The sequence below is a fragment of the Cyclopterus lumpus genome, chromosome 11, assembly GCF_009769545.1.
Source record: "Cyclopterus lumpus isolate fCycLum1 chromosome 11, fCycLum1.pri, whole genome shotgun sequence".
NCBI lineage: Eukaryota > Metazoa > Chordata > Actinopteri > Perciformes > Cyclopteridae > Cyclopterus > Cyclopterus lumpus.
In genome coordinates this window covers 12,873,346-12,899,193 of record NC_046976.1, presented here as the reverse complement: position 1 = coordinate 12,899,193, position 25,848 = coordinate 12,873,346, and the positions used below count along the sequence as shown (strand labels likewise).

Here is a 25,848-nt window from a genome sequence, read left to right as displayed (position 1 = left end):
AGAAGCTGAAATATGATTGATCTATAAAAAAAAAGATGTGTACATAAAGACACATGCATGTAAACACACTTTTACCTGCATAAACTCAGTTACAGAATCCAAAATAAATAGAGCAGAGTGGCTACCCGCAGAGAGCGACTGCAGGACAGTGATCCTTCCAGGTAAAGTATCGGGTCGGCCTATCAACCCAACCCGGAGTCATGTTCTTTGTTGTGTCACCGCCCACTCTGATGGTTTTGGTTGTGACCATTTTTCGACAGTAACGAGGTGGTTGGGTTACCACGGAGACGGTCCTGGATGAGATCAACAGCGACGTGAGGCTTTTCAACGAGTTGACGAGACACACTGAACCCCCAGTGACTTGAAATAGTTATCTAACGCTACGTCATTTGTACATGGTGCCGGTTTAAACTACGTCCAAACTCTGCTGGACAACTTTCGCTGCTGACGGACACATAACACGTTTGATTTGACGCTGCGAAATGAATGAAGTCCTGCCGATATCCGTCATTTAGCTAACTTATCGTTACATGGCAACCGGGAGACGGTAACGGATATTAACGGTAGGCCACAACCGTGTCTTTCAGCGTGTGTTTAACTCTTTAACTGTGAAGTTATACTGAAATGAAATGGAGAAAGTCCCGTCTGTTTTTAATTGATTTATTCGAGGTGTCTGAATGTTTCTTCTCTCTCACTGAGGTCAGAAACGGGAACAAGATGGAGGGTCTTCAGCAGGTAACGTTAACCTCACGATCCAGTGAGCGTGTTTCTGTTGTTATAACAAACTAATATCGTCACCTGGTGAAAAGACGCGGTTTGTTTATTGTTGTTGTACAATTCAGGGGTTGTTTGTTTGTGTTTTGTCTGAACTACAGATGGAGGATGACTCCATCTTCAATATGAGTCAGAGCAGGGGATTTCCGTTCCCCCCACCTTTGCCCGTGGATTGTGATGCAGAACCCTCAGAACTGTATCAAGTAAGAATATCAGTCACTGTATTATATAAACAAGTGCTTTTCAGAAACCCGGTAAACACATGAACCTTCATGCTACCATACGTCACCCTAACGTTCAATTATTTTACAGATAGTCTTGAGGCACAGTCATCACCCACCCATCCTCCAAACCAATTCTTGGACACTAGCAGCTCCCTTTAAAGAGCTACATCACCACCGTACTCCCAGTGAGTCTATTGGAAATACCTACAGTCCCCGTGCCCAGGATCTTAAGATGAATAAACTCCAGAACAGAAAACACACTTTCTGTCAATCCTTGGCAAAACCATCAGATCCTTGTATCCTTTCATGTTCCTTTAATATCAAACCCATATTGTTCTGACCTAAGGGAAGCCTGTCTGAAACTGTCTATGTTTGCAATGTTCTTTCCTTTAAATAAATAAATGTTTTATTATAATTAAAAATGTGCTTTGGGAACTTCTCAGAATGGATATTGATCTTAATCAGGATGTTAGCATCAACCCCACCTGGAAGGAGACAGAGAATAACACCAAGACGAAGGTTAGTATTCCCTTAAAGCAATACATTTTAGCAATAGCTTATCTTTTATGATGTTCTTTTTCTTGAAGCACTTCATCTGATTCGTTCATGCTTTCACTGGGATACATCTTATCATGCTTCACGCTCACCTAGACCAAGATCTAGATCAAGTAATGAAGAAATTAAAACTCCCAGCAGCCGACCCATGAGTCCTCAAGAGCAGCGCGACATCCTGCGCAGCCGAGAGGAGGAAATGAGGGCCATGCAGACAGAACCTACGGAGCGAGACCTCAAAGCAAGTATCAATTACTTAATCTATGGCCGTGTCAGTGGCTGATTAGAATCTTTTGAGTCACCTTTTTCTGACACATTATTGATCTTAACTTTTCTCACACAGAGGTATACATACTATATTACCAATGGTGTCCCCAGCTCTGCGCTATCACCCCAGCCATGCCAGCAGATGATGAATATCATGTGCCTGCTGCCTCCCGAAACTGAGGATGATAGTAAAAATCTCAAGACTATAAGGGCAAACATGGAAGAAGAGGTCAAAAGAGAGTATTACCTCAGCCTTAAGCAGAGCATAGGTATAAAACAAGTCTTTGTGAATCTTTAATGACAGTATTTACTAGGACATTCTAAGCATACGCCAGCATCACTAACGTTGTTTATATAACTGTCTGACCAAAAATAAACTCAGAACTCAGCTTTAGCTTTTCTTAATGTCTGCTGCTATCTATGTATGTATCTGTAAGCACATTAAACATACAACACAAGGATTATTTAAAACACATGACCATATGGGTTTGAAAAACGAATCCCTCGTCGGTGCTTTTGTCCATTAATATTTCACTTGCCTTGCAAATTACATTTGTTCAATATATTTTGTCTTCCATGTGGTTCTTGACAGTGGACTACATTCTGATGGACCCATCTGAGTGCCAGAGACTGTCCATATTCAGCATCCCCAAGCCGTTTCCCAGGAGGGTGATCTGTGCCCCAGTGCCTTGGGCAACTAGTTACAAGGAGGTCCTCACGTGGCAAAGCCATAATCTGTTTACTGTCACTCACATGATGGTCCTGCTACAGGAGCTCTGGCTGGATAGGTAATACAGAAGTGTGCTTTCAGTGAGAGTTAGATTATATTTGACATATTCATTCACATCCTACGAAACAATCTGAACATCAACTTCCTTAATGTTCCGGTAATGTGGCAACAATTTACATCCATAAAAACAAAGAGGGTAAACAATGTGTAAATTCAAATTTCACAAAACAGCTCCTCCCATCTAAATAAAAATGTATTTAGGAGAGGTCTCCTGCACAAACTATTTACTTCAGATTCTCAGTTTATAGGTAAAAGTGTGTTTGTATTTATGTCTCTTTGTGTACACATCCTATATTGTATAATATTCTTTTATGTGCAAACACATATAATAGATACAGAGTAAAATTAATAGATACAATCTTATTTCAGCTTCTCATCCTTGAGATTTATTCGACTGGAAGACATTTTCTCCACCAGTCGCCCTCTCCTGCCATCTCAGTTTGAAAAGTTGGTCCAGAGACAGTGCAACACCACAAGAGAGGAACTGGTCGACAAGTGAGTACTGCCAACCTGCCAGCCTTTCAGCGGGACCATAATGTGATGTCCATACTTAATTTAGTAGAATGTTCTTTCATTGGCTTGTACGAACACAACCGAGAGAGCTAATCCTGTTGTAGGTGTAGTCTCATATTACCACCATGTCCACTTGTCAGAGTCATGTCAGGCTGCCTTTCAGTGGATTGCTTTACGCACTTCCTCACTTTAGGAATCCATTGCATCCTTTGTTGCGTGCCTGTTGTGTAGCCTGTTAGAACATGTTGTTGCCCTGTAGGATGGCTGGCTGCATGGCTGAAATATGAGCCACTGCAATTTGTAGAAGTTAGCTTATATTTGTTTATTTACATGTTAGTAATTTGCACCTGCTTGGATACCATTATTCTGCAGTGTCTCAGGCTCCCATGCCATGCCTCTGGCTCCAGAGGGCATTATGTGTCTCAATGGGGTTATGTTAACAGTAATAAGAACCAGGGGAATAACTAAAGCAAATATGAATATCCTGCTGTGACTAGTGCAGTCAGTAGAGCTTTTCTTCAGTAGACATCATTGAAACAGAAAACAATGCAGAAAGCGCTTCAGGTATTTTATTATCACGCATGCTCTTGGAAGCAGATTATGATTACAGCAGAGAGAACATTTATGATCACCAGTGTTATGTGACATACACAAACAAAAAAAACAATACAAAATAGCTCAAACTGAGCTCACAACTATATTCTTTTAGGTGGCTGCCTTGCTGTGCTTTGCACTTTGACATCTTCATGGACTTGTGGTTGCCCCTCATAGCCCAGAGTGAGCAGGATACTCCAGTTATCGTCCAGCAGTTCCTCAGCTGTGTGGCTGCTCTCATGTCATTGCAGCTGCGAAGCTTGGTTATAGAATCATTACAGGACCTGTTATCTTTCTTCACTACACATGAGGTTTGGACAACATTTGTAGTTGTTACAACTTTATCTCATTGCAATTGTGGGAGAGGTGTTCCCAAATCTACTCTTACTGTGTTCTGTGTTCTTCAGGACGGCAATGACTTTGGCGAGGTGTTTGATGAGATGAAGTATGTTAAGTCTCAGGTGCTGCTGGTTGAGCTGCAGGTGAATGATCCTCACATTGACTTTAGTCCAAGTTTTCAGCAATATTGGGAGCTCATCCACGGAAGCTTCATGGAAATCATCAAGAGTGCTGAGAAGCTCACAAGGGTACAGTGTTCCCTTAGCACCACAATCTATAATATAGTACACATTATACAGTGCTGTTTCTCTTTGAACAAGCACAAATATAATGTGATTTACTTTTGCCAGGTGGAATGTAACTTATTTCCCTGTACAAAGATCTTGTACCTACGGACCGTCAGTCCTAATGAGCCGCTGGTTACAAATCTAATCAACAAAGCCAAAGACGTTTTCCACAAGAACATCGTGGGACCTAAGAAGTAACAACATTTATGCCTTTCAACTACTCTGATGTACTAGCAAGTGTAGAGGAGCTGCTAATACTACATCTCTTTTTTCAGGTATTTGAGCATATATCAGAAATACAGCAACCTACTGGACCATACAGCAATGCATGACATCTCAGCTTTTCTCAAAGAACGGCACTCGTTAGAAGAATTTAGAGAAGTAATGAAGCCTTTCCATCTCAAATCTACACAGAACACTTTCTGTTTTTAATTGGTCTTTGCTGTCTACCAAGTCCTCTCTCCTTATTTCAATTCTCAGGAAATTGAGCGCATGAATCACTTATGGAAGGAGATTGTCTCACTGCATGTCACAGTGCCCTTGTCCATGTTTTGTCTGTATGCTGACAAGCTGAATGGTGACCTGTGTGACCGTGCTGAGAGACTGAAAGACAAGATCATCATGTTTAAAGTGGAGGAGAACCGAGAGCTTAATAAGGGGTGAGAGGAAACTCCTTAAACTGTTCTAACATGAACAGAAAGTGACGGATGAATTCAACATCTATCTTTTTTTCTTTGTTTAGTTTAAACAGTAAATCAGCTCGATGTTTACTAAAATGTTAAGAGAGAGAACGTCAACTACAAGCAAACATTCTTTTCCCAGGATCTGTCAAAAGTATGAGGAGATTACCGAGACCATCAGAAGCACCCCAGAAACCACAGTGGAGTTGGTGTCACTCAACCAGTACATTAAAGAAACCAGTGATGTGACCATTCACAAGCTGATAGATGAGATTGATGAGGCAACATGCCGCCTCAGCTTCCTCCTGGACTATCCCACTCTACCCTGTATGTAAAACCTCTCATGGTATTTGCAATTACAGTTAGAAGAAATGACATGTAATCTAGACACATAGCACTATTCAGTAGATGACATATTTTACTTTATCATATGTCTAACTAAACCTAGGCTGTATCCACATGTAGCAAAGTTCTAATAGAATATATTCATCTTTTTCTGTCTATTTCTTTCTTTCTTATTCTAGCTGATGACATGAGGCTGAACACCCGTGTTTTCCAGTGGCCCCATCTGATCCTGATTGAGCTTGAATACAGCAAGACTCATCTGGCCACCGTGGGAGAACATGCTCAGGACCGCCTCCAAACAAGGTTATTAAACACTTTTTACTATCTGTCTCACACAAGTGTCAACACCCACAGCTGAATGTGATGTTTTACAATTGTTGGTCTCTCCTCTGCTTCACCAAGGCACCAAAGAGTGTCCGACATGTGAATTGTTTGGCTCCAAGAATTGCAGTAAATTAGTTCAAACTAAGATTTTAAAACTTCCCTTTACAGTAGGCTAAAAGTCACTGACATCTATCTGAACAACTGCTTTCCCTAACTGTTCAGAAAGTGTGTCAGTCTTCTGTGATGCACCAAACTAACTATCATGTCTCCAAAGTCAACAACTGAAATTAAAACCTCCATTTAATTATCTCAGGATATCAGATTTTAAACAGAGGCTGCAGGATGTGGAGAATAAGATATGGGCCTTTAAGAAGAAGGAAGGGATGAACATGGAGGGAATAAAGAACAATGTGAGAGATCTCACTGAAATCACTGCCAACCTGGAGGCTGCTGTCACTGAACTAGAGGTGAAAGATGTTTTTGATACCACAAATACGCACATGGTTATGCTTTTGATTTCTAAGCTAAGATACCCATGCAATATGGAATATGTTTATACCACTGATATTCTACAGGATATCAACAACGAGCAGACTTTGTTGGAGTTGGAACAGAGCCAGTTCTCAGTGCTCCAAACTCTGATCGCTGACAAACAGCCATATGAACAGCTCTGGACCACGGCACTAGACTTTCAGATCAAGTCAGAAGAGTGGATGAATGGTATTTCAGTCAGACTGTGAAAATAACACACATTCTTTTCAGTTTCTCATAGTCACTGTGTGACTGCATTTAACTCTAATCTCTGTCACAAATAACGACTAATGGCAAACAGCAAGTGCAAGCAGGATCCATAGCTGTTTTCTCATTGGTGTCCTTAATTTATCATTTGACTCTTAGGTCCTTTCCGTCAGCTGGATGCTGAGAAAATCTCGGATCACCTTGACATGATGTGGAGAACCACGCATAAACTGACTAAGTCTTTCTCTAGTCTTCCTGGGCCTTGTTTGGTGGCCAAAAGCTTCAAAAGCAAGATAAACGAGTTCAAGAAGCACCTGCCCATCCTGACGACCATCTGTAACCCCGGCATCAAAGACCGTCACTGGGAGGCGGTCAGCTAAATTTATGTTTGAGTTTAATTAGATCATCTGATAGAAATCCTGTGTCAGATTAACTTAGTAAAGGCCAAGTGTCCTGCGTCTCCTGAGATCCATGAAGCTAATGTGAATAATTGACGACACTTTTGTCCGTCTGCAGATCAGCAGCATTGTGGGCTGTGCTGTCAAACCGGATGTGAGCAGCTCACTGCTGAACATGTTGGACCTGGGGCTTTCCAAGTTCTCTAATAAGTAAGACACTCTACTGACATTAAACTGTGTTGGAATACATGCAAGAAGCAAAATTAATGTATTGTGTTAAAAGGAAAACCTCTTAGTGACCCTCATGAAAATATTCAACAATATCGGAAGGTGATATGTTATGTTATGCCTCCGCACCGGTAACAGACGTGGCCGGAAGCCTTTAAGGTTGTTTAGAATTGATTAGAATTAGGTCGTCAATGGTCAAGGTCACTGACCCTACAAAACACCTTTTTGGCCATAACTCAATAATGAATACGTTAATTATGACAATATCACACAAATGTCTAACAGGATACAATTATGATATTTTGGCCATCTGCGGATGTAAACTGCAACATGACTGGAAGACGGATGCAAACAACATTGAGGCAGTAATTCTACTTTTACCTCCTAGGTTGGAAGAGATTGGAGCATCGGCTAGTAAGGAGTACTCTCTAGAAAAATCCATGAAGAAGATGATAAGTGAATGGGCTGAGCTCCAGTTTTCTTTCACTCCGTACAGAGATACAGTATGAAAAACACAAATATACATCACATACATTCACAATAGACATACCAACAGAGGGACTGTCGTTGTAACTTCCTCCAAAGAATTACATCTTCAATGTTTAAATGTTACAAGAAATGTTGGTTATGTTATGTTGCCTTCACTGTCCTCCACTCTAATTGCCATGAATTTCCATGCATTGACATGAACTTGTATTAAATACATTTTATTTTTCATCATAGGGTACCAATATTGTGTCGGCAGTGGATGACATCCAAGTGCTTCTCGATGACCACATTATTAAGGCACAGACCATGAGAGGTTCACCTTTCATTAAGCCAATAGAGACGGAATGTAAGGTAAGACATGACACCACAAGTCACTCTTAGTCGCTTTTCGACTTTAAAACCCTATATAAAAGAGTTATCATACATAACATTAGTTTGTGTGGTTTTGGAAGTCTGTGTGCACCTCTGCCAACTAAAGTAACTTGTGTGTATGCGATGTCGCCTGAGCAGATGGATATGCAAGCACAATTTCATGCTAGAACAAGTAAGAAAATTGCCTGTTCTGCATAAATACAAACTCAGCTGTGCCGCTCTATACGGCAGTGAAAGTGGATTTGTCATCAAATTACCATAAAAGACTTCAAACAACCAGTTTTAGGAATGCAGGATAATATAAACACACTAATCTTCTTGATCCAAATATATTTTATGGGTTATCTTATTTTTCCATTTTGGAGCTTCTTATTTGAAGTCATTTATTTATTTCGAATGAGGTAGGCTTTTGAAGGATTGCTGTTGCATTTTGTAAACAATACTTACTTTACTTTTATCTATGAGTCACAACAATAGCTTGTTGTTGCTATAGTTCTATTATTCTCACTATTACTATCTACACAGCATTGGGAGGACAAGTTGCTGGGTATGCAGGAAATCCTGGACTCCATGTTGACGTGTCAAGCTACTTGGCTCTACCTTGAACCCATCTTCAGCTCTGAGGACATCATTGCCCAGATGCCTGAGGAGGGACGCAAGTTTGCCATTGTGGACAGCTACTGGAAGGACATCATGGCTACGGCGGTAAGATTCTCTTGAAACACAACTTCTTGTTAGGGTTTGGTAAAATTCACTCTCACGCACAATGCTTCACCATGGTGCCTTTGTGATTTCACTGGTCCAGGTTAAGGATACACATGTGCTGGTGGCTACAAGTCAGCCTAACATGCTGGAACGGCTACAGGAGTCCAATGTGTTTCTAGATGCCATCCAAAAAGGCCTCAATATCTACCTGGAAAAGAAGAGGCTCTATTTCCCAAGGTTTTGACCACTAGTATAATACCTAATAGTACAGTATAATAGTGTTGACTTGCACACAACTACTCCTCAGGGAGGTTAAAAATCTACTTACAAAGGAGAACAAAATATTACAGACACACACATGAGCCGTTATATTAACCTTCTTTTTAAGGGTCTCGTCAAGCGATTATTATCTCCCCTTTCTCTTCATCATATTTCCAGGTTCTTCTTCCTGTCCAACGACGAGCTGCTAGAGATCCTCTCACAAACTAAAGACCCACTGTGTGTGCAGCCTCACCTGAAAAAGTGCTTTGAGGGCATCGCCAAACTGGAGTTCACTAAGGATACGGAGATCATTGGCATGATCAGCTCTGAGAAGGAGACCGTGACCTTCATAGAAAAGATTTATCCAGCTCAAGCCAATGTATGGAACAAACAGTGTTTTTATACATTGTGTCGTAGTTGTATAATATATGTTTACATTAAATGTATATACATGTATGTATTATATCTACTTTATATTGTTATATTGCTTCACAAATGTAACATGGTGGAAGTATGTGATGAACTGTTTCTCTTTGATTTTTAGGGTATGGTAGAGAAGTGGCTGCTGCAGGTGGAGAACCTTATGCTGAGGAGTGTGCGGCATGTCATCCATGAAGGAGTGATGCAGTACACAGAGGTATTTGGGTATATTACTTTGTTTTTTAATCTATAATGAAATTGACCGACAATAGATGTAGGCAAGTCATTCATAAACTGGGGAGTGGGTTTAATTATTTTTATTTTTATTAAACCATCCATTAGTTCTTTGGAGCAGTAATAAAAAGAAATAATAAAATCATTTATTTGGGTTCGGAGAGGTAACAACTGTGTAAAACATTTTCTCTACAGTGTAATATTTCATCTGTTTGTGCTGTAGTTGCCCAGGAAGAAGTGGGTGTTGCAGTGGCCTGGCCAAGTTGTCATTTGTGCCTCCTCCATCTTTTGGACTACTGAAGTCTCTGAAGCCATCCAGACCAACTCACTGCCTGTCAGTACATCCACTGATAACTTCCACAAAGAGAGACAACTTCTATGCCCAGAGATTTTATGAGTATTACACTGTAGTCTAACCTGCCGACGGATTTTCCATTCCACCTAAAGGCCTATGTGGAGAAATGCAACGCTCAGATTTCTGACATTGTGGAGCTGGTGCGTGGGAAGCTGCCAGGAGGGGCAAGGATGACCCTTGGTGCTCTTACTGTTATAGATGTTCATGGTAAGGTAGACCTGTTCTTTTAAAGGGATCAACTATGATCTCTTGATTACATTTTGCTTGCAGAAAATCTCACGCTCTTTTTCTCTACTAGCTCGAGATGTTGTGGCAAAACTGTCAGAGGACCGCATCTCCTCACTGAATGACTTTGCGTGGCTTTCTCAGCTGCGTTACTTCTGGGAGGATGGAGAAGTGATGCTGCGCATGATCACCACTTGCTTGAAATATGGCTATGAATATCTGGGCAATTCCCCTCGTCTTGTCATTACACCGCTTACCGACCGCTGCTACAGGTGACTTACGGTCTATGTGATCTCTTAGCTATGGATGGAGAGCTGCAAAATACAATATCATAGTACAAATTAGATTATAACATACTGTGACTTCTAAAGTTGATGTAATAACATGTGGAGTTCTTTCATTGCATTATTTTTTCAAATAACTTTGTGCTACACCAGAACTCTAATGGGGGCTTTGAAGTTAAACTTGGGCGGAGCTCCTGAGGGTCCTGCCGGCACCGGCAAGACTGAGACCACAAAAGATCTTGCAAAAGCTTTGGCAAAACAGGTACACCAAAATGTTATCCAGTAAAATACGGATCTGCATTTTATTTTTGTTTTCTTTCTTAATACTGGCATTAATACTGGATTAGTTGTTTCTGCAAATTTCTGCAATTTCCCGTATCTCGTCTCGTCTCATCTCATCTTAGTGTGTGGTGTTCAACTGCTCCGATGGTCTGGACTACAAGGCCATGAGTAAGTTTTTCAAAGGACTGGCACAGTCCGGAGCGTGGGCCTGCTTTGATGAGTTCAATCGTATTGAGGTGAGCACACAACCTTTGTTATACTTGTCAAATCTGTGTGTATCCTTGGAATCAAATGACTGAGATACTCTTTCTGCTTTCACTGAATAGTAGCTCAAGTTTCACAAACAAATAGTCTATATATCAGGTTTAGTATTGGTTTGTGTTGTTATAGTTAAAATGTTAATGATACAACTTTAATGGTCTGTTTGGCCTCTTAGATCAAGAATTAAGTTAAGATTCAATATAGATTACTACATAATAACAAGATACGTTTTCCTCCACCACAGACACCTAGCTAGATTTAGACAATTTGCAACTCAGACACTGCTTTTGATTTGGATTATGTTAATACGCTTTAAAATGTCTCAACAGAGGATAATTGACAGATTGCAACACATACAAAACACTGCTGCCAGAGGTTTCTAAAATTAATTAATTGAATTTGCAAATTATCACTCTGCATTGCACTGGCTTTATTTTTAACAGTCAAGGCCAAGCACCTTCTTATAAATCAGAAGATCCATTATTGTGTATCCTGAGCTCTCTCCTCCTCTATTCTAAAATGTACCATGTAAAAGGGCACCTTACATTTGCAAAACATGATTTCACATCTACATGTTTGATTGTTAATCATGGCGTAAAAAAACACATGGGATTGACTGTTTGTATCCAAGCAATACGATGGTGCTGGCCTGATGATGAGGAATACTATATTGTTATTTCTCAATCACAATGCATTCCAGTGATTTTAAAGCAGTTACATTAATGCACTTTACAAATGAGTTCACATACCGGTATTTTTTTCGCATGCATTTGTGTGTGTTTCACAGGTGGAGGTTCTCTCCGTGGTGGCTCAGCAGATCCTCTGCATACAACAGGCCATTGCCAAGAATCTGAAGACCTTCCTGTTTGAGGGGACAGAGCTGTCACTCAACCCAACCTGTTCGGTGTTCATCACCATGAACCCTGGTTATGCTGGCAGGGCTGAGCTCCCTGACAACCTGAAAGTACATCCCTTCAGCATTATACCAACGTCTTAAACATTACTCAACAAAGCAGAATCTGATGATGAGTAAACAATTGAAAACTGTAAAGAGAGCATAAGATGCTGAAACTAAATGTACACCCATCACTCTTGTCTTGTAGGCTCTTTTCCGTACAGTGGCTATGATGGTGCCAGACTATGGTCTCATTGGAGAAATATCATTATACTCCATGGGCTTCATTGAATCTCGCAGGTATGTGTGAATGAAGCCTTACACAAAATCATTTTAGTAAGTATATTTTCTCTGGGCCAGATTTAGCTCCCAGTTGGTTCCTTCACCAAGCCTCATACATCTCAAATTCCAGTCTGGCCCAGAAGATCGTGGCCACCTACCGCTTGTGTTCCGAGCAGCTGTCCTCCCAACACCACTATGACTATGGTATGCGAGCAGTGAAGTCTGTGCTGACTGCAGCAGGCAATCTGAAGCTGAAGTACCCTGAGGAGAATGAGAGTGTGCTGTTGCTTAGAGCGCTAATGGACGTCAACATGGCCAAGTTTCTGGCACAGGACGTGCCACTGTTTCAGGTGACAGATTTTGAAGCCAATACAATAGTCATTTTTTTTGTATTTGTTTTTCCTGTGTATCAATCAATTGGTGTATTAATTATTACGTTGAATTCTCCCTCTGCTACCCACAGGGTATCATCTCTGATTTATTCCCAGGTGTAGTTCTTCCAAAACCAGACTACGATCTGCTCCTCAAGGCTCTTAATGACAACATTGCTAAGCTCACCCTCCAGTCTGTTCCATGGTTCATTGGCAAAATTATTCAGGTACCAATGAGGACTAATACTTTGCAATACTTAAGACAAAAGATGTTTTGCTCTTTGTTTTTGACCATTTCACAGTTAAATGTACTTAGACTGTGATTTGTGATGATGCATAGGTGTATGAGATGATGTTGGTACGCCATGGCTTCATGATAGTAGGAGACCCTCTAGGAGGAAAGACTTCTGCATATAAAGTTCTTGCTGCTGCCCTTGGAGACCTTTATGAAGGTTGGTATTCCAATGCATATTTATCTTTTAGTTGCTCTATGTTGTCGTTTTTAAATGTATTTAGTTTGAATCATAAATTGACCCCTAGCAAGTCATTTGCAAATATTTCTCGTTTCATCTTTTCAGCAAAGTTGATGGAGGAGTTTGCTGTGGATTACTGCATTATCAACCCCAAGGCCATCACCATGGGCCAGCTGTATGGCTGCTTTGATCCAGTCAGCCATGAGTGGTCTGATGGTGTGCTGGCCACCTCCTACAGGAATCAGGCGATTTCCACCTCAGAAAATCGACAATGGATAATCTTTGACGGGCCAATTGATGCTGTCTGGATTGAGAACATGAATACTGTGCTGGATGACAACAAGAAAGTACTCACCACTTTTATGCATTTAATGAAATTATATGCATACATTTATAGTTTTTGTAAAGGATTTTGCTTTAATTTACAGCCTTTTAAATGAGATGCCTCTGTCTTGTTCACTCTCCAGCTTTGTCTGATGAGTGGTGAGATTATCCAGATGAGTAGCAAGATGAGTCTGATCTTTGAACCCGCTGACCTGGAGCAAGCCTCTCCGGCTACCGTCAGTAGGTCAGTAAAACAGAGAGATGCTGCACCAGCAACTGTAGTATATAGTGTAAATATAGAAAGCACACATTTGTAAATTTAAAAGTTACTGTATTGTGGTTTTTGAGTGTAACCATTTGCCTAAAGGTGTGGTATGATCTACATGGAACCTCAGCAGCTGGGCTGGTCTCCTTTCATTGATTCCTACATGAACACACTGCCTGAAAGCCTGAGCAGTGAGCATAGAGAGCTGGTGAGATCACAAACACACATGTCTAAATTGGCTCATTGATGGTACGTTTTTGTCACTTTATATCCTTTGAGATGTCATACTATGTGTGTTATACCTGCTTCTTTGATATTTTGTCCCACAGATAGTGCACCTGTTTGATTGGCTAGTTAAACCCTGTCTGGAGTTTATAGACATGGAGTGTCGCTTTGTGGTTCAAACATCTCCCATTCACTTGGCCTCCAGTCTAATAAAGCTGTACACCTGCCTGATGGGTTTGTAATAATTATATTAAATTGACCATTAATGCATGTTTCTTATTATCAGTGTGAGTGTATGTGTGAACATTCTTGTCTATACCCAGATGAAATTTCTGCGTCAGGAGCCGATGGCACCCAGATGTCCAGCCAGCAGATAACCATGTGGCTGCAGGGTCTGTTCCTATTTGCGGTTGTATGGACTTTGGGTGGAACCATAACTGGGGACTGTCGTAAGAAGTTTGATGTCTTCTACCGCAATCTGATCATGGGCATGGATGATGAGCACCCTCGGCCTAAGACGATCAAACTTAAAAAGGACAACATCTTCCCTGAGAGAGGTCACAACATTGATTTACATATATAGTTACGATACCAATTACAAAACCTGCTTCTTTTATAATGGTGATGCCTGATGTTTTCTTATTGTTTTTCAGGCACTGTCTATGACTACTACTTTCATAAGGATGGACAAGGCCAGTGGAATATATGGACTGATTCAATTACAAATGAAGAAAATGTCATTCCAGCTGCAGCCAATGTGAGTGTGTTTATATCACAGAGTGTACCTGCTGCCAAAGAGGTCACCGTGAATGTCCATGTTCACTGAAACTGAAATTTAACCTTACCAGGTGTCAGACCTCATCATCCCAACTATGGAGACAGCACGTCAGCTGTTTTTCCTGCGTACCTACCTGGCACATGAAATACCCATGCTGTTTGTTGGGCCCACTGGCACTGGCAAATCTGTCATCAACAAAAGCTTCTTGGTAAAGCTGCCTAAAGAGCAGTACACACCAAACTGTATCAACTTTTCTGCCCGAACCTCAGCGAATCAGACCCAAGACATCATCATGGCCAAACTAGACCGGAGAAGGAAGGGCGTGTTTGGACCTCCTGTGGGAAAGAAGTGTATCATCTATGTTGGTAAAGATAGACACAAATACAGCATAATCCCATTCTGTTTCCTATTCATTCACTTTTCACGTACAAATTGACCATTATCATCATTATCTCGTCTACATAGATGATCTGAACATGCCAGCGAAAGAAATCTATGGCGCCCAACCACCAATTGAGCTGTTAAGACAGTGGATTGACCACCATCACTGGTATGACAAGAAGGACACCTCCAGACTAGACATAGTGGACGTGCTGTTCTTGTCTGCAATGGGGCCTCCTGGTGGTGGGAAAAATGACATTACAAGTATGTTTGAAATAATTGTTCATTTGGTATTCGTAATTTCATTAAAGAAAGCAGCTGGCGAAATTGACAAAATGTTTCAAATGCTAGGCCGCTTCACCCGCCACTTGAATATCATCTCAATTGATTCCTTTGATGATGAAACACTGACCAAGATATTCAGCTCCATTGCTGACTGGCACTTCAACAAGGGCTTTGATGCTTCTTTCTACAGGTAACTTGTCAAATATGTATTATAATGTCAACCAGTGGTAGAATTATTTAAATTGTCTTTGTCAGAAAGATTTACTGTATTTTATCTTGTGTCCAAGGCTTGGCAAGATCATGGTCCAGGCCACCATGGCAGTCTATAAGGACACCGTGGACAGCTTCCTCCCCACCCCGTCTAAGTCACACTACATCTTCAACCTGCGGGACTTTGCTCGAGTGATACGTGGTGTGCTCTTGGCTCCACATACACACATGCAGGTAAGAGAGGAAACAATAGTGACATGTTTAAGTTAATTGTTCTGAATTGGTGTTTCTCTTCCTCATGTCTGTTAACTGTTTATGTCAGGATGGAGACAAACTGATCCGCCTGTGGATCCATGAGGTCTATCGTGTTTTCTATGATCGACTCATTGACGAGGAAGACAAGGAGACATTCTTTGACATCGTAAAAGAGAGAACCTCAAACTTCTTTAAGCAGAGTGTGGAAAAGGTACATATGTGATAAGTGCGCACAAACACTCTCAAAAGTTGTCTCAGCTAGTTAAATCAAAAAATTTTCACTTCATCAATCTGCATTCTTTCTCACAAACTATGAACAAATATGACTGAAATGTCATAGATTAAAAGCCCATTGCAAAAATAGCAGTTCATTAGATTTGGTTCAAAATTAGTTTAAAGGTGCCAAATCTGAGATTGGGAGCATTTTAATTACCTCTTAACGGCTCTCAACATGTCGATGGCGAGCCGGCAGCTGACCGAGCCAACAGTGTTTACCTGAGAGGGAACCAAAGGGGGGGTGCTATGCCTCCGCCACTAGGCTTCCTGTCGTGATGCCATTATCAACTAACCACTGTAACAAATCAGTGCAGAGCAGTGGCTGTGAGCTAGCCGGTGGGTCACCCACACATGCACTAAAAGCATGCACGGCCGGCCGGACTATGTCGACAAAGCAAGGAGAAGCTTGAATAAGAACACACACACAGAGGAAGAATTACTAAGTTATCTGCTCAGGTAGACATTACTCAACTATATCTACATATTAAATAGTCGTGTGCTGCTATATTATTGTTCACAATGTTAAATACGGGGTTTCTGCTTTTAGATACAATTTGTCCTTCAATAACTACTTCTGCATCCATGTTGTGCTAGTGCGGAAGTACAAATCCAAAGAAGTCATCTAGGCACAAAACAGCACTGCAATCGCAATTTTTTTTTTGCAGAAAGTTTGATTAAATAAACCAACAAAATGGGATAGAAGCTGCTGCTATGTCTAGAGTGGCGTGTTGTGGTCTTGATTTAAAACTGTAGTGTCTGTGTTTAATCCTAAATCTCTCCTGTTTTTGTCTAGCTCCTGAACCATCTAAGCACAGATGACAAGGTAGCATCCGAGAGCATCCGTAGCCTGTTCTTCGGTGATTATGCCAAACCTGATTCTGATGTTAAGGCCTACGATGAAATCACAGACTTGTATGCCTTACAAGAAGTGATGGAGTTCTACCTGCAGGAGTTCAACAACTGCAGCAAGACACCAATGTCCCTTGTGATGTTCAAATTTGCCATTGAGCACATTTCCCGCATCTGTCGTGTGCTAAAACAAGACAATGGCCACCTTCTGCTCGTTGGCATTGGCGGTTCGGGGCGTCAGAGCTCCACTAAGCTGGGCACCTTCATTAATGATTACGTCCTGTGCCAGATTGAGTTGACTAAGAACTACAGCTTGACGGAGTGGCGTGATGACCTGAAGCGGATTATGCTTAAGGCAGGCATAGAGGGGAAGAACCTGGTGTTCCTGTTCAATGACAGCCAAATCAAGGATGAGGCCATGTTAGAAGACATCAACATGCTGCTTAACACTGGTGATGTGCCAAACATCTTTGCTGCCGATGAACGTGCTGACATCATAGACAAAGTGCAGGCAATCGCCCGGCTTGAGGGCAAAAAGATTGATGCCACTCCGCTCTCAATGTACAATTTCTTCATTGACCGTGTGAAGGCTAACCTTCACATTGTGCTAGGTAGGTACCTTTACGTGTCCTTCTTCACGTGTTCTTTTTCTGATTGAAGTTTTAGTAAGTAACTGCAAAGTATTGCATTCAACAGCCATGAGTCCGATTGGGGATGCATTTAGGAACCGTCTTAGGATGTTCCCCTCCCTTATCAACTGCTGCACCATTGACTGGTTCCACGCATGGCCAAATGATGCTCTGGAGATGGTGGCCCACAAGTTCCTAGAGGATGTGGAAATGGACAGTAATATTAAGATGGAGTAAGGACATAAAAAAGATGCCAAAAAGTAGCATGGGCTTAATTTACATCTAATACTGTGTAATATGCCCACCTTTCTTTCTGTGATCTCAGGGTGGTGGAGATGTGCAAGACCTTTCAGACAAGTGTCAGAGAGATGTCTGAAAGGTACTTCTCCAGATTGAGGAGACACAACTATGTCACACCCACCTCCTACCTTGAACTCATCCTAACTTTCAAGACTCTGCTCAATTTAAAGAGGAATGAAGTGGATACTGCGAGAAACCGCTACAACATTGGTCTCCAGAAATTGGAGTTTGCCGCCTCTCAGGTGATGCACCCAAACAATATCTCCTTGAATGTTACCTTGTTTGTCTGACCAAATGATATAGACCCATTATACTATGTCCACAGGTGTCAGTGATGCAGGAGGAGCTGACAGCCTTGCAACCAGAGCTCATCCAGACCTCAGCTGACACAGATAAGATGATGGTCAAGATAGAGGGCGAAACCGTGGAGGTGGACGCGAAGAAAGAACTTGTGTCTGCTGATGAGAAAGTTGCAAATGAAGCAGCAGCTGCAGCTCAAGCCATTAAGGTATTAATGTATTTCGGGAGATCTGAAATATTTTACAACTGCAAAATGTCCAATAATATATGTAGTGTTCAAATCTAATCACGTATCTAGACAAAGATTGTTTGTCTTTCAGGAAGAGTGTGAGGGAGACTTGAGAGAAGCAATGCCTCCTATGAAGGCTGCCCTGGTAGCCTTGGACACATTAAAACCTTCAGACATTACCGTAGTTAAGGCTATGCAGAACCCACCAGGTCTAGTAAAACTAGTCATGGAGTCCATCTGTATCATGAAGGGCATCAAACCTGAGAGAAAACCTGATCCTAGTGGCTCAGGTGAGAGCACAGCTTTGACTGAATGATTTGCATATGGCATTATTCTCATTGACAAAGGTATTGTAACAAAAAAGTATCTGCTCAATATGAGATATGATAACAGCATCACTCTTTCATTCAAATGTGTTGCAGGTAAGATGATTGAGGACTTCTGGGGCCCCTCAAAGAAGCTCCTTGGAGACCTGAAGTTTTTGGAGAGCCTCAAAGCCTATGACAAAGACAATATTCCTGCCCAGAACATCAAGAAAATCAGAGACAAGTTTGTCGACAACCCTGAATTCCAGCCGTCTATCATTAAAAATGTCTCCTCGGCTTGTGAGGGTCTCTGTAAATGGGTGCGAGCAATGGAAGTGTATGAGCGAGTAGCCAAAGTGGTCGCCCCAAAGAAGGAGAGCCTAAAGCTGGCTGAGGAGGAACTGGCTGTACATATGGAAATGTTGTCAGTGAAAAGAGCTGAGCTGAAAGAAGTGGAGGACAGACTGCAGAGCCTGAACGATGACTTCGCAGCAATGATTAACAAGAAGGAAGAACTGGAAGACAACATTGAATTATGTTCTCAGAAGCTGATCAGGGCAGAGAAGTTGATTGGAGGACTGGGTGGGGAGAAGGACAGGTGGACAGAGGCTGCAAGGCAACTAGGGATTAGGTATATTAAAATATACATATACTGTATATTAATCTTCACAGTAAGTCATGATGTGTAATATGCCTGAAGTTTGATATTAATCCGTATGGTACGTTATTTCCCCTCTGCAGATACATCAACCTGACAGGTGACATACTCCTCTCTTCGGGAACTGTATCTTATCTTGGGGCATTTACTGTAGAATACCGTATAGAGTGCCAAGAGCAGTGGCATATTCTGTGCCAGGAGAAGAAAATACCCTGCTCTGAGGACTTAACCCTCAGCAACACTCTGGGTAACCAGGTGGCCATCAGGGCATGGCAGATTGCTGGACTGCCAGTGGACTCTTTCTCCACAGACAATGGTATTATAGTGTTTAACTCCCGCCGGTGGCCCCTGATGATTGACCCTCAAGGTCAAGCCAACAAGTGGATCAAGAACATGGAGAAGGCCAATAAACTTGCTGTCATCAAACTGTCTGATGGAAACTATGTGAGAGTTTTGGAGAACTGCATCCAGTCTGGAACCCCAGTTCTTTTGGAGAACGTCGGAGAGGAACTTGATCCGGTACTTGAGCCTGTGTTGCTGAAGCAGACCTTCAAACAACAGGGTGTGGAGTATATGAAAATAGGGGAGAATATTGTGGAATATTCTAAAGACTTTTTGTTCTACATGACCACTGGACTGAGGAACCCTCACTATCTCCCAGAGGTGGCTGTTAAAGTCTGCCTGCTGAACTTTATGATCACGCCACAAGGCCTACAGGATCAGCTTTTAGGGCTTGTAGCAGCCAAAGAGAAACCTGAGCTAGAAGAGAAGAAGAACCAGCTCATTCTGGAAAGTGCTGCCAACAACAAGCAGCTCAAGGAAATTGAGGATAAGATCTTACAAGTGCTCTCCTCCTCACAGGGGAACATCCTTGAGGATGAGACCGCCATTGAGATCTTGTCATCCTCCAAAGTCCTCTCAGAGGGGATCTCAGAGAAGCAAAAAATTGCAAGTGTCACAGAGAAAGAAATCGATGACACTCGCATGGGTTACCGTCCTGTGGCTGAGCACTCCTCCATTATGTTTTTCTGCATCTCAGAATTGGCCAACATCGAGCCTATGTACCAGTACTCCCTTACCTGGTTCATCTATCTCTACCTGTATTCCATTGCCCAGAGCTTGAAGAGTGATGATATCGAGGAAAGGATCAACAACATTGTTGAGCACATTACCCTCAGCATCTACAAGAATGTGTGCCGCTCGCTTTTTGAGAAGGATAAGCTGCTTTTCTCCTTGTTGCTCACTGTCGGCATCATGCAGGGTAAAGGCCGGGTTGACGACCAAGTCTGGCGCTTCCTTCTAACAGGTGGCATTGCTTTGGATAACCCTTACCCCAACCCTGCTCCAGAGTGGCTGTCTGACAAATCGTGGTCTGAAATCGTCAGAGCGTCCAAACTTCCAAACCTGGATGGTTTCTTTGATCATGTCCAAAAAAACGTGTCAAAATGGAAGGAGCTCTATGATTCAGGAAAGCCCCATAAGGACCAGTTACCTGACCGGTGGAGTGGATTGGGGGGGATAGACAGAATGGTGGTGATCAGGTGCTTCAGGCCAGATAAAATGGTTCCAGCAGTGCAGGATTTCATAGTGGATAACATGGGACAGGCTTACATTGAACCGCCCACCTTTGACCTGGCAGGGAGTTACTCAGACTCCAACTGCTGCTCTCCTCTCATCTTTGTGTTGTCACCAGGATCTGATCCAACTGCAGGTGATTAATCAAAGTATTGTGACCTTTCTACATTTTAACTGTAATCTAGAATTAAATACAGAGGGAAACTTGGTTCAGAAGTGACTTGTGGTTTTATGTTTGGGTGCCAAATGTTACATTACAGTATTGAATTGTTTCTTCAGGTCTGCTGAAGTTTGCTGATGACCGAGAAATGGGGGGCAGTAAAACCCAAACCATTTCTCTCGGGCAGGGACAAGGACCCCTAGCAGCTCAGATGATTGACAAAGCCATCAAAGAGGGTACCTGGGTGGTACTGCAGAACTGCCACCTGGCCACCAGCTGGATGCCTGCTCTGGAGCGGATCTGTGAGGAAACCATCACCCCAGAGAACACACATCCTAGCTTTAGGTAACAGACTCTACACAGTCATTGAGTTTAACTGAAACCTGTTCTTGCATGAAGAAGACGATAAAGGAAAGTATCTTTTCTTCTCCGCAGGTTGTGGTTAACCAGTTATCCATCCGACAAGTTCCCAGTCAGTATCCTGCAGAATGGACTGAAGATGACCAATGAGCCTCCGAAAGGAATAAGAGCCAACCTGTTGCGCTCCTACCTGAGTCACCCCATCTCGGACCCTGCCTTCTTTGGCAGCTCCAAGAAGCAGGTCATTTGGCAGAAGTTCCTGTTTGGTCTCACCTTCTTCCACGCTCTAGTACAGGAGAGGAGGAACTTTGGACCTCTGGGTGAGACCTCTGTTTGACCCTGGTGTGAAGAAATGTCTTATTTTTTGTTTACACTATCGTTTTAATGTAGGGTTTTGGAAATTTGCTTTTTTTTTTGCATTTACTATTCGTTATTGTTATAATATTTTTTATTTTATGTAAAAACAACCCTTGTGCGGTTGTTTGTCCATTTTCTCGCAGGTTGGAATATTCCCTATGAGTTTAATGAGTCTGACCTGAGGATCAGTATGAGGCAGATCCAAATGTTCCTGGATGAGTATGAGGAGGTTCCACTGGAGGCCCTCACTTATCTCACAGGTGACAAATATATAGTTGTAAACACAGCATTATATTGCATATATAATAATACATTTGATTTATACACCGCTTTCCATAATACTCAAAGACACTTTTAAAAACGTTTTAAAAACATAATTAAAGAGCTATCCGATAAAAACATAGAGCACACAATCACATTCAAAGCAGTTGTGAAGAGGTGGGTTTTGATTTGAGATTTGAATATGGAAAGGTCAGTGCAGTCTCGGAGAGTTTGGGGAGCGAGTTCCAGAGGGAGGGGGCAGCTATGGAGAAGGCTCTGTCACCCCAAAAATATGTATTCTATAACATGGCTCAAACTTGGCAAAACCTCTCAAAAAACATCACAACAAGGGTTTCTAATTTTTGTTTTTGTTTTAATGATCTTCATCTCTTCTCAGGGGAGTGCAACTATGGTGGCAGGGTGACAGATGACAAAGACAGGCGTCTGCTGATGTCACTTCTGTCCATCTTCTTCAGTTGGGACCTGATAGAGCACGAGAGCTACCACCTGTGTGAGGGAGATCTGTATTATGTCCCAGCTCACGGCCCCTATCAGGTACTGTCAGAGCTCTGGTCATTCCTAATTAATGCTTCAATGGAAAACTGACATAAAGCCTCTGTCTTCTTATGTCATGGTGGCCAAAGTAAATCCAGGCTTGCATTTCAAATAAACACAACAGCAGCACATTTCACTGATAACCCAGAGGAGGGTTGATGAGTTTCAGCTGGAATGAAATCTCAATTGTTTTCTGCCTCAGGGGCACCGTGTTGAAGATCACTGCGAGAACTCAAGTACTTCTTTAATCATCCTACCTGATAAAGAAATATGTTTTCTCAAAAAGTATTGTCTTTTTTTCCAGACGTATGTGAACTACACACGCAGTCTTCCAATTTGCGCCGATCCTTGTGTGTTCGGACTTCATAGCAACGCTGACATCACAAAGGATAATCAAGAGACCAATCAGCTCCTGGACGGAGTCCTGCTGACTCTGCCCAGGCAGACGGGCGGCGGGGCCAAGTCTCCTCAGGTTTGCGCTGCCTTTTTGGAAGCATGCAGACTTTTATCTTACACTCTTGGCTTCTGCTTATTTCTCGGAGGAAACACTACGCGCAAATGTGTTGTCTCATATTCATGCTTTGTTTTGTCGTCTGTGGTTAGGAAGTAGTAGATGAGCTTGCAGAAGACATTCTGTCTAAGCTGCCAGCAGATTTTGACATACAAATAGTGTTGGAAAAATACCCAGTCACGTATGAGGAGTCCATGAATACGGTTTTGAGGCAGGAAATAATACGCTTTAACAGGTAATAACAATGTGTGCTGCTATGCAATGACATATTAATGTTGGTTATTCATTGCTCAGTGTGTGCAGGAAACATAATTAATACTTAATGACATTAATCTCCACGCTTGACAGACTCACTCATGTGGTGCGCGTCAGCTTGGTAAACCTCCGTAAAGCTTTGAAGGGCCAGATCGTTATGTCTACAGAACTTGAGAACGTCTTCAACAGTATGCTGGTGGGCAAGGTGCCCGCTGTGTGGGCAGCCAAGTCGTACCCTTCTCTCAAGCCATTGGGGAGCTACGTGACTGATCTGTTAACCAGGTTGCAGTTCCTACAAGTAAGGTTTAGAAATCTATTACCTTGTGGTTGTATGGAGAATGGATGACATCACTTTTTAAATTAAATATTCTTATACCTATGCATATCATTGGTTGTCTGTCCTGACAGGATTGGATAGATAACGGCCCATCGACAGTCTTCTGGCTCTCTGGCTTCTACTTCACCCAGTCATTTCTTACTGGCGTGGCTCAGAATTTTGCCAGGAAGTACACCATCCCCATAGACTACATTGGCTTTGAATTTGAGGCACGTAATCATTTTTGTAATCTTTCTCAGTTTTTTTTGGTCATATTCAATCATAATAATTGAATACTAATTGGAAAATATAGGGTGGATATTCACGCTCAAAGTTTTGTTCCAGATAACCAAAGAGGAGACCCATATGGATGAGAAACCGGAGGATGGGGCCTATGTTAAGGGTCTTTTCATGGAGGGGGCTCGCTGGGACAGAGAGAACATGGTCATTGGAGAGTCCTTCCCCAAGATTCTCTTTGACTCTTTACCCATCATCAAGCTCAAACCGGGAGAAATGTCCAAGTTTCAACATGAAAACCTCTATGTTTGTCCGGTTTACAAAACGAGCGCCCGCAGAGGGACCTTGTCCACCACCGGCCACTCCACGAACTACGTCATGTCCATCGAGCTGCCCTCTGACAAGCCACAGAAACACTGGGTTAACCGCGGGGTGGCGTGCCTCTGCCAACTGGATGACTAAGACTTAGCATCAACCGATTCAATATTCAATATTAACCTATTAAAACACTGCATATGCCAAATAATTGTATGTGCCAAAGAAGCACAGATGTACACTTAAACGAGTAGAGGATCTTAAGCTTGGTTGAAAGCATACATTGGTAACATGGACTACAATCAATAAACTTGAAAGACTATTAAATCTTGGAGGACTTGATTGTTGCATATCCAATTTATACTTAATCAGACTGCAGCATGGAAGTTTTTCTTATAATTCTCTGACTTCTGACGTTTTAAACTAAACCAAAAGTACATAATTATACTTGCTATGAGCTACACAGTAAAAAGAATAGTCATTTTGTGGATGTGGAAAATGTATTATAAAACTTAAAGATATTATGCTTTGTGTCCAAAAACCGGTTATTTGCAATTTGTTTCATACAGATTTTAGACAAAGGGCTAGTAACTGGTGGAATTGCATTATGAAAAGACCTTGTGCTGATATGTCTTTGTACTATAATGCACTTAAGTCAATATGTCTAGTTTCCATATGGTCTTACGTTTCAGAATGGTTGGTAGGTTATTGCAAAGATATATTACATATTATTACAGTCAAAATAAGATCAATACAAGTGGATTGTGTCACTATTTTGCAGTGACCTCTCGACAATGTGTTCCGATGGCAAACACTAGATGGCAGCAAAGGTAAACCAGTATTCCACAGGGGTCTGAACTGGTACCCACTATGTGAACATCTGCTCACTACATCCTCACTGATGCTGTCCCTGACCATTAATTTATGTATTTGTATATTAGCAGATAAAAAAGTGTGGTTTTAATAAGATTATATATGTTTAAAGATCAGTTCATTAGCAAAGCACCACAGTCAAGATATTTTGGCAACTGGTGCTTTGCTAATGAACTACTGATCTTTAAACATATATAATCTATCGCACCAAAGAGGGTTTTGTTTTCCAGATTAAGCACAGAGTCGTTTCGTGCAAAGTAAGAGCAGAAACGGTTGTGATAAGTGTACCTTGCCATCACTGATGGCTGGGAGTGAGTTATTGCCTTTCTCTGCACACAGGCCATTATATCACAGGCTGCAAATCACCATGGAGCCTTTTCACAATGGACCTAATTCAGCCAGAGTTAAGTGAGGGGAATGTGTTTACATTAAAACCCCAGTGGTATAGTTTCACAACCCTATACATTTGCATATTGGTGAGTGTTGCTGCCTGGCTGATGCCAGGCAGCAACACTGCTTGATGCACTCTGCAGTCTGCACTTGCAGATTCAAACACAATTCATCAGACATCTGAATTCAGCTTCTGCATCAACAGCCACCCTCGGGAAGAAAATACTGCAACATCTAATCTATTTATTACAAAATGCAGCGGATGCAGGCTCCATGTGAAAGATGCTACTCACTACTATGGTGTGTTGAAGTTACACAAAGTGTACAGTACATCTCCAGCATCTCACCTGTAAATAAGGGACCCTCCGAATCCATGACCTCAGAGTTCAGTCTGACTCCAGCTCCAGTTGGATGCGGTATGTCATCCTCTATCTCGTCCCTTCAGGCATCCT

General features: G+C 41.9%; 1 protein-coding gene across 1 annotated transcript; it reads left to right on the top strand.

Moving 5' to 3' along the window:
• Positions 1-717: 717 nt before the first annotated feature.
• Positions 718-24,280, top strand: dnah3 (dynein axonemal heavy chain 3). Its single transcript, XM_034544783.1, has 62 exons — positions 718-735; positions 876-977; positions 1,087-1,294; positions 1,472-1,516; positions 1,616-1,791; positions 1,894-2,086; positions 2,410-2,605; positions 2,977-3,102; positions 3,830-4,025; positions 4,122-4,301; positions 4,404-4,534; positions 4,616-4,721; positions 4,821-4,999; positions 5,163-5,347; positions 5,545-5,668; positions 6,003-6,156; positions 6,265-6,409; positions 6,587-6,798; positions 6,944-7,035; positions 7,442-7,556; positions 7,777-7,893; positions 8,440-8,619; positions 8,720-8,856; positions 9,058-9,259; positions 9,425-9,517; positions 9,758-9,868; positions 9,982-10,096; positions 10,188-10,386; positions 10,552-10,660; positions 10,803-10,916; positions 11,729-11,905; positions 12,045-12,136; positions 12,249-12,468; positions 12,582-12,716; positions 12,830-12,941; positions 13,068-13,309; positions 13,430-13,530; positions 13,654-13,759; positions 13,881-14,010; positions 14,100-14,333; positions 14,430-14,533; positions 14,625-14,919; positions 15,020-15,199; positions 15,287-15,410; positions 15,508-15,664; positions 15,753-15,896; positions 16,755-17,421; positions 17,507-17,672; positions 17,765-17,981; positions 18,065-18,247; positions 18,360-18,558; positions 18,691-19,204; positions 19,315-20,942; positions 21,086-21,311; positions 21,402-21,646; positions 21,827-21,943; positions 22,342-22,499; positions 22,804-22,971; positions 23,103-23,245; positions 23,359-23,563; positions 23,674-23,811; positions 23,927-24,280. Exons 1-62 carry the CDS (start codon positions 718-720, stop codon positions 24,278-24,280), a joined length of 12,141 nt encoding a protein of 4,046 aa, XP_034400674.1.
• The last annotated feature ends 1,568 nt before the right edge of the window (positions 24,281-25,848 follow it).